General features: G+C 40.2%; 1 protein-coding gene across 1 annotated transcript; it reads right to left on the bottom strand.

Moving 5' to 3' along the window:
* Positions 1 to 110: 110 nt before the first annotated feature.
* LOC308092089 (uncharacterized protein) lies at positions 111 to 1,491 on the bottom strand. Its single transcript, XM_080437889.1, has 5 exons — positions 1,393 to 1,491; positions 1,178 to 1,254; positions 627 to 804; positions 345 to 421; positions 111 to 244 (listed from the first exon to the last, which is right to left on the bottom strand). The coding sequence occupies exons 1-5, from the start codon at positions 1,411 to 1,413 to the stop codon at positions 208 to 210; spliced, it is 390 nt and encodes a 129-aa protein (XP_080294015.1). The 5' UTR covers positions 1,414 to 1,491; the 3' UTR covers positions 111 to 207.
* Positions 1,492 to 9,871: the final 8,380 nt, after the last annotated feature.

The raw sequence follows: 9,871 nt of genomic DNA, 5'->3' as shown, positions 1-9,871 counted from the left end.
CACAAACACACATACACATATACAGACAATACAAACACAAACCCGGGTCATCGCTCATCAAGTCAGAAATCATCAGTCGTCAGTCGTCAGCCCCCCCCCCCTTCCCCCCAGCAGTACCAAGCCTGAATTCATGTTGGCTGGACTGGATTTCCCCTGGCGGTAGAACAGAGCACAGTAAGTCGTAATGATGAAGTACCAAGCCGGAATTCATGGTGGCTGGAGTTCATCAGTGACAAGAACATCGCTGCACAAGATTTGGAAAATAGTTAACAAGCTAAGGCTCTTAGAATCAGAATATGTATATATAAAAACGGAACAGAAGACTTTGAACATTTATTTTTTACCTCAACCTGTTCATATTTGAAAACAGTGTCCCATGATCTCTGGCTGAATCCTCCTTGTAAAAGACCAGATGATAGATCTAAAATCCAAATCATTTTGTAGTACAGTAAGCAAACAATTTCATTTAGGAGGAAATATTATTTTCATGATAATTAGCATGATAGCATAGATAAGTCAAGTTAGTCCAAACTTAGTTTTCAGGGGAAGTGGTACAGTAATTGGCTGCTAGTCCATACTGTTGTGAATAAACAGTTTGAGGTCAAACATTGAGTGAGTTCACCCACCTCAAACAGGTTCCGGATTGCATGCCAATCCTCAAACTTGAAGACAAGGCCTTCCAGTCTGTCTTCCCTGCTCTCTCCTTCTGCAAAGGACAACTGGATGTTCCGACTGTTCCCCTCTGTCAGTCTGTCTCCACCTACAAAAACACTTTCCAGTCCATGTGGGTCCTTTGGCACATACCTACATGACACATCAAATAGACTTACTAGCTTTATCAAAACCCTTCCCTTCAGATGCATATGCAAGTAAAAAATATATTTTCAAAACTAAATAAGGCCCGTGGGGCACATGCAGCATGTAATAAAGCCCCTGCACTCAAAGTGCAGGTGCAAAGTTGGGCAATTGTGCGATGTCAATCCGGTAATTCCATGATGTGATTGAGATGACTAGTGTTAGAAAATCACTAATTTGGCAAGTTCAAGTGTCACTTTTTGATAAACAATGGCCGCTGAAATGCACAAACACTGACTCTTTTTTTTGCATGTCGTGGAATTGACAAACTGCACGAATACAAACATTGTGTTTCATACATTCCAAGACAAGCCATACTTACTCATTCTGGAGGTGCTTTAAAACGTCAACCAAGTCCCCAGTTTTGTTCTCATCTTTGAACAGAAGTCCAAGAGGATGCTATGAAGGAAGAATATATGGATTATAATAGCATAATGTTTTTAGTTTAAATCCTATGCCAGTACACAAGTTGCTCAATTAAAAAAGTTAACTCAATGGTATAACTGACAGTTGTAGTGTACGTCATTTAATACTTACGTGGGTGGAGGCCTCTGACATTGAGTCTGAATATTGGTGAGGGATGTGACTAGCCACTACAGAAGATAATGGCTTGAAAGCCTCCAGGTACTTGGTCAGAATGCGGCTCCCTAGGAGAACAAACTCTCGTCGCATATGGGCTTGGATCTCAGGACCAGGAAGGGAGTTCCCAATGTCATAGTCCATAATTGGCTGAGTTGACTTGTCCCTGCTGAGATGGGTTATGGACACTATGTCTTCTACAGCCATGTGGTGAACCCAGTGGATAGATTTGTTTGCTTGGCTAGTAGACTGCTGGTGTGGGTGGATGAAGAAATCCAGATTGTCAAATATGATGGAATATGTGGGTGGTGGTGTTCGTTGTGATGATCCTAGCGGCAAGACACTGCCGGATAGATTTGTGCCATCGCCAGTCCCCTGATCAGTCTGTGAAGTGCCGCTGGGGAGAACAGCACCTCCCTGTGCATCGATGGTGTTCTCCATGGTGCTTTGGGTGGTTTCATCTGTATAACACACACACACACACACACACACACACACACACACACAAAAAATTGTTAACACATAAATGGACTCATAAAATTAAAGGTTAAAACACTAATGCAGCGACAAAATAAACAACGATCAACAAAAAGAATGGCCCTTCTAACCTGAGACGACAGACAGATCAAAGCTGAGGATAGCTTCATCAAGCTTCTGGATCGCTGTGTCACTCAGTGGGCTTGTTTCAGGAGTTCCATCTGCAGCCATAGCACCTCCACCTTCAGCAGTGTCTGTGAGGCTGACTTGCTCAACTCTGTCGGCAGTGTCTGGGTTCCCGAAGATTTCACTGGCTACTTTCAGTATGTGAAATTCTTCGCCGCAGGTGTTTGCCAATTCGGTAAGCTTTTTCACAGCGTTGGTGTGTGTTGTGGTTATACCCAGTTTGCTAAGCCTTTTAAAAACTGCCTTCTTTGCCCCTCCATACTGTAGAACACTGTCCACATAATAAGCAAAGGCTGATAATCGTGGTTCCCTTCCTCTCAGAGCTATTGCAGCAGCAGCACAGGTGACATGGGGAGACTGTTTGGTGAGTTGATTAAATATAGAAAATATGAATGGTGACATAGACTGGAGATCTGACAGCAACTTGGCGAATAAAAATTCCTTCAAATCATCTGCCGATGACCGCCACAACATAAAACCCTGGGATGGACTACACCGTTTTTTGCTCTCATCCTCTATTAATTGTAGGACATTTTTCTTAAGTTCTCCAAACAGTTCTTGGTGTCTGACAATCAGATTGGCTGCTGTTGTCCAATGTTCCAAGGTGAGGTGTTCGACAATCCCTGCGGTGTTGTTGTCACACACTGTTGTTCTACCCCTGATAGTAACCTGAAAGAAAAACAAAGGGGTTTATTATTAAATAATCATAACTGTGACTATGCATTTTTAAATATAATGGATCATGATTATTGGCCTAATACATGCTCACTTAAAAGGAATTATAATCCTTTTTTTTGTTACTCTCAATGCACTGAGACAGAAAACTGCTACAAACCATGACAACAAAGCTGAACAGAGGCAAACATAAATATTTGCTACTATGCACAGATATAGATATACAGTACAGTATATAAAAATCCAGTATCAGTATATAAACTGTGCAAATAAGACAATATTGCAGCATGCAAAGATGCTGGAATAAATATGCAATTTATTTGTGTTCAATTAGTTTAAATTATACACAAAAGAGGTAGGTGGTAAGTTAAGGTAAGTCCCACTGTGTATTAGAATGTCGATTGGTTAGGGAGAATGGCTGTTTGGTGTTACAGGTTTATTTCACATGTATTGTTTCTGACACCATGTGACTCATTTAAGTGTCCATCACAACTATAAACTACTAGCACAGGGCAATTTAATGGGGAGTTGAGTCTGTTTATCCAACACCCTTCCCTAACATCTGCCTGTTTATCAACCACCCTCCCCCCTCTGTAGGTAGGGTTGGAGGGAGGATGGGCTGTGAGAATTTATCTTGGTTATCTGTCTCTCTCTGTCTGTCTGTCTGTCTGTCTGTCTGTCTGTCTGTCTGTCTGTCTGTCTGACACACACACACACACACACACACACACACACACACACACACACACGAACGTAGTGCAGTGTTATGAAAATAACTGGTCCCTGAGTCAGGGACCAGGGATCTCTTTGCTTTAACCAACTTGCCAATGTCAGGGACCCTGACATTGGCAAGTTGGTTAAAGCAAAGAGATGTCAGGTGTCTGGGAGCAGCAAGTGACTTAGATGAAATTTCATGCTGGCTACACCATGTAAATTTGCCATTTTTGAAAATATAATAATGGTAATAGGTAGTTAGAAGCATTAATCATATATGTGTTAAAAACGTATAAATGTATCAAAGCTGCTTCTTTTATTTCTCAGGAGCTTGCCCTGAGAAAGGAGGAGCTCGCACTATGAGCTTGTAGATCTGCTATTTTTGAAAAATCATGGAAATCTTTACAAATGTCTCCTAAATCCTAACAGTTTTCTGAAACACTTATGTTGCTATAATATGTGGTTCTCTAACCTTTTTATGTCTATATTTATAAATATATATAAATATAAACTGAGTTCATTGTCTGAGTTTCATTGTTGAAGGTATGCCTGCATAATAAAAAGAATGTTGTGTACAGTGATCTATAGCTGAAAGTCTAGTGCTGCACGATTAATCGAAAAAAGATCGTGATCTCGATTCAGACACCTATGCGATCTCGATTTTAAATTATGACGATTATTATTATTTATTTATGTTGCTTAATATTTTTATATTTACAAGAGAATTGTGTGAGAATCGTGTGAGAATCGTGATCTCAATTCTTATGGAGGAAAATCGTGATTCTCATTTGAGCAAGAATCGTGCAGCCCTAGCTGAAACCTGAGAACAATGGGCACACATTAGCTAACAGAAACTAAAGATGTAAATGTTATTGGCCGTTCTCATGAGAACATTATCATAACCACACACATTACCTCACACATTACCTGGTAATGTGTGAGGTAATGTGTGTGGTTATGATAATGTTCCATCCATTTGAAATCCATTTGAAATAGAACAATTAAATTCATTACCTGGTAATGATTACCAGGTAATGAATTTAATTGTTCTATTTCAAATGGATGGAATCCTTACAAATTGCATTGTTTGATTTTAATGTAAATAATTATAATTAAAGTAGTAAAATGGTTTATAATAATAATTATAATAATAATTATAATAATAATAATAAGACAAGACAACAGATTGAAAAACAATGCTGTATAACTGAATGCGTGTGAGCGCGCATGTGCGTCCGCAACTGGTTCCTGCCCACATCAAGTCACCATTTGACCAATCTTGCCCGGACACCAAAATGAGTTTGACACCCCTGGGGTAGAGGGTCACTACAGAGAAATGAAACTCACAACCATTAGCCAAAGGGTGGTGCTATAGCATTCAACAGGTATGACTCTTGAGCCGTTTGACCCATAGATATATATAAAGGCTAGATGACTCACCCGCGCTGCTGGCCAATGGAGTACGACGTTGCCACATGGCGGCCATCTTGGGACTGTCATTCATAACATTATGTCTATGGTGCATGTACTTTGAAATAATCATAGCGTGGTCAATTTTCATCCGATTTTCATACGGTTCGGTGTGTTGTAAACACCAAAGATGTAGTTATGATACTGCATACTTAGTATTATTAAAAAAAAACATGATTATAATTATAAGTATGCAGTATCATAACTACATCTTTGGTGTTGGCCGGCGCGGGTTGACCCGCGGCGCGGGTGGTCGAGTCAGGATTTCAGAGGCAATTATGCGGGCTGCGGGTGAGCGGGTCAGCCGCTCTCACACGCAAAAAAAAAAAAACCTATTTTGAACAACATGCTTGTTTATTTAGCCCATGACAATGTTGTGCTACTGTAGACATTTAAAGCAACTTTGGGTACTTAAAAGAGCGCTATATAAATCTGAGCTATTATGATGATGATTATCTTTTGTTTCCCACTGCGGGCCGTGGGGCGGGTTGAGCCATAGATTTATATATGGGTTGGGTTGGGTTCCGTGGTGGGGCGGGGCGGGTCATGAAAAAACCCGACCCGCACATCACTACTGTGAACAGTATGTGTCACATCAGCATGGTAGAGAGGGGTAGTTGTGGTGTTGCCCCCTCTCCATTTCCTCATGTGAGTGAATAGGTTTGGATTTTGGTTTGCAGCGTCACAATTCAAAGAGGGTTCTTAAATAAATAGTGATCAATACTAATCCTTCCCATCTGAAACCCACCGATCATTACAATACTGTAGTTCATTTCTACACTATTTCATCACCCCTGGGCCAGATGTCATCAGTAGTAAACACAACACACACCTGCCTTTGCCCAGCTAATGTTTAATTTGTATCCACCTGGGTATAGTCAGGGGTGAAAGTGGGCCGGCACGGTCCGGAACGGCGTTCCGGTAAAAGATTAGGTGCCGGAACGCCGTTCCGTTAAGAAAAATTCGAAGGTAGTTGTGAAAATCCCATATTAAATAACCTGCCACAGACCCATGGCCATGTTCAAGAAGAAAACATAATCTACTAACGTCAGATTAACATACACAATTATTACATTTTCTAATAAAGTGCTTTTGAATTGTTCCACTGTGTGTTTGTGTCAGCTTAATCCGTGCTATTTTTACGGTGTTTATTTATTTTACGGAGCCAAGAAGCGTCTCCTCTTCTCCAGCGAAACGAAACTGGGACTGGGATCAATTCACTTTGCAGCTTGGAGATCCGGCATAAAACGGATACGGAAACGGCCGTTGTCCGTGCCTATGTGTGTATGTGCAAATTACCGGATAAAGAAGGCGGGCTTTACGACGAATTAAATCCCACCAACGTTCAAAACATGTTTCTGGTTGGCTGACAGACTAGCATAGTTAGTTCTGATTGGTTCAACACGTCTTTTCTGGAGAAAAAAAGAAAAGAAAAGAAACGCGAGGGGAAATAGACACTGTTTTGATGAAGAATGCAATTTTAAAAATAAATGAAGCACAATGCAACGAAAACTAACTGAGATGTTTAAGAGAAAAGAAGACAGAGTTGAAGAAGCTGACAATGTGGTTAAAAACAAAGTTTGTAGAACAACAACGCCCAGGTACAGTGGTGGGAAAAGTACTCAATTACTTAAGTAAAAGTATCAATACTGCAATGTATGTATGTAAAGCACTCTGTTAAAAGTTTGGAATTGAAAATTTACTTGAGTGAAAGTACAAAAGTATTGGTATCAAAATGTACTTAAAGTACCAAAAGTAAAACTACTAAAATGTTTGAAAATTGCAAATCTACAAGCTTGTGGAGCTTGTAGATCGGCTATTTTCAAATAGCCTAGGTATAAAATAGGGCTAAAGGGATTAATGTATGATTTATAATGTAATAATGTATATATGCAAAGTAACTAAAGTTTTCAAATAATTGTAGTGGAGTAAAAGTACAATATTTCCCAAATCCGCCATATAACCACATTTTTTACATTAGTATAAACCCATTTTGTTTGAATATTTTATTAGGCAGAAATTGATTTTTGTGATAATAAATTGGTAAAATCAGGCAAAAATATGAATTAAATAACATAACCCTAACCTAACTCCTAATCCTAACCCTAAAACCAAAATAAAGAAACCAAAAACTGGAAAAAAAAACGAACCCAATCCGCCCAGAACCGCGAAAAAAATGGACCCAATCCGCCCAGAACCGCAAAAAAATGTTTGGGCCGCGCGGCCGAACGCTTCCGGCAAGAACTAGTGCACACAAGGGATGACGTTGTCTTTTTTTCCCCTTTTGCTAAAACAAATAAAATGAAAATGTGTTAAACATTAAGAAATATTAAAAAATCATGTATGAGCATAGGCATTTTAATAAATAGAGGTACAATACAAGGCAGGTGTCACATACAAGGCAAGTGTGCACAGCAAATAGGCAGACTAGTATTTCTAAGTACCACTAGTATACCACTACAAGTAAGACGCGCGAACGCAGCTCGAAAATATTGTGTATTTACGGACTTGTAATCCGTGTTATTTCACCGTGATGGAGAGAGAACATTGACAGTGTGTGTGTGTGTGTGTGTGTGTGTGTGTGTGTGTGTGTGTGTGTGTGTGTGTGTGTGTGTGTGTGTGTGTGTGTGTCAGAGCATTGTCTAAATTCCTGCACTCTGGCGCACTCGGGTGGCTGCTTACAGGCAGTGCACGCATGTGAGTCATGTCACCCAGGGGCAGGCGGGCAATGAGAGCGTGAGTCACATGGGTGCATGCAGCCAATGAGAGCGTGAACACAGAGACACAGACGGAGACACACACGGACAGAGACACACACAACCCAGGCAGAGTTACATTTTTTTTAGTTACATTTTTTTTATAACAATACCATTTCCAGGCAACCACTCAACATTTTTTACATTAATTTGGTAAGTTGTGCTCCTATAAGAATATAAATAAATGGCATGGAATCAGCAGCTTGGAGGTGGATAAAATGTTCTATGACATCAACCGTAGAATGGCTGCAGGAAGCTGTTCATTAGTCTGATGTGATGCCCCAATGGTCTGATAAATGTAATCTATTATTAACAAGGTCACCCTCCCGGTGAGCTGCGGGATTCCTCAAGGCAGCATTCTAGGGCCGTTACTGTTCCTTCTATACATTAACAACATGAATGCTGCCTGTAACTGCAAACTGTTCCTGTTCGCTGATGACTCGGCACTCCTGATCTCGGGTGAGGACAAGTTGCAAGTTGAGGAAGCTCTCAGCTCTGAACTCTCAAAAATCCGTACCTGGCTTACCGATAACAAACTGTCACTACACCTTGGGAAAACTGAATCCATTCTCTTTGGGACCAAACATTCCCTCAGGAAAATGAAGGTAAATGACTTCAAGGTCAAAGTCGATGACTCAGTCATCTCTAGCAAAGAAGAGATTACCTATTTGGGATGTATTCTTGACAAATACCTGAGCATGGCAACATAGGTGGTCAAAAGAGTAAACCAGAGAACCAGATTTATGGGCAGAGTTTCCTCTTTTGTCAACCCTCAGGCCCTCAGGACCCTCTCAGGGGCCCTGATTCAGCCCCTTTTTGACTATGCTTGCTCCTCTTGGTTCTCCAACACCTCAGTGTCACTGAAGACTAAGCTTCAAACCTCCCAAAAAAAACTGATTCGACTACTTCTCGGACTGGGGCCCATGACCCACCTCTCTCCCACTCACTTTGCCAGCCTAGGCTGGCTCAGGGTGGAAGACAGGGTTAAACAACTAAAAATGGGACTGGTCTTCAAAATTGTAAATGCAGATTTGCCCGAAATGCCCCCTATACCCGCATATCTGTATAAATACCTCAAAAAAGTTAGTGACACCCACAGTCGCGAAACTAGAGGGAGCGTAAACAACAATCTGGTACCACCCACCCATAAAACAAACATGGGCAAATTCTCCCTCTACAGCACAGCCACCAAGGTATGGAATAGTCTAACCCCATCCCTCAAAAAATGCAGTTCGCTGTGCTCATTCAAAACAGCCCTAAAAACTAATCTTTCTGGAGGCCAAAAGAGGAGCTAGTACCAGTTTCCCTGTAGACAGACAACCCCCCCTCCCCCTTTTTTTTTTTGTATATATTTTTTGGGCGGTGAAACCGCCCCTATAAGTGAGATTTGGAAAAATGTACAAATATCTTGGGCAGTGAAACCGGCCCTAAAAGTGAGGTTTGGAAATTTGTACAATTATCCTGCGCTGTGATTGGCCAATCACAATCTATTCAGGACTGTGATTGGCCAGTGTCACATGACACATGTGCATAGCCCTATATAAGCAACCATAACTTAAAAAAAAACAAATTATTGTTTTTTTTTAAGTTATGGTTTTGTCCATCATAAAGTGTGTTTTACAAAAGATAAATGTATTTATCTTTTGTACATGATTGATCGACTCCATTCAGTATTGTGATTAGCTAGCTAGACACATGCTGACACTAAGTGGCTCTTTCAGATCAAAGCATATATATTGGTTGACTCCATTCAGTATTGTGGTTAGCTAGGAAGACACCGCCCACTTCACACAGGGTGTGATTTTTCTTTTTCATGTTTTTTTTGTACATAGTGGCACTTTTTTCTCTGTATTATTATGTTGATTTTTGAACTGTTTGGTTGCTACTATATATTTCTATGAAATTAATTCAAACCCCAACGGAAACAAGTCCGCAAGGACTTTTTTGGTCGGACCTTTTAGACAAAAGTATTATAAATGTAACTGTGTTGTTTTACATTCTTACATTCTTTTGCCTAATATATATATTTTTTCAATCAATCAGTCAATCTATCAATCAATCAATCAATCAAAAATTCAATCAATCAGCAATCAAATATATCCATATAAAAGTATTGTTATAAAATACACAGAACATGTATTATCATTGGATTTCTGCTT

The sequence above is a fragment of the Gymnoscopelus braueri genome (assembly GCF_963280865.1).
Source record: "Gymnoscopelus braueri genome assembly, chromosome: 9".
Taxonomy (NCBI): Eukaryota; Metazoa; Chordata; class Actinopteri; order Myctophiformes; family Myctophidae; genus Gymnoscopelus; species Gymnoscopelus braueri.
The sequence above is the reverse complement of the archived record's forward strand: the minus strand, read 5'-3'. Positions and strand labels throughout refer to the sequence as shown.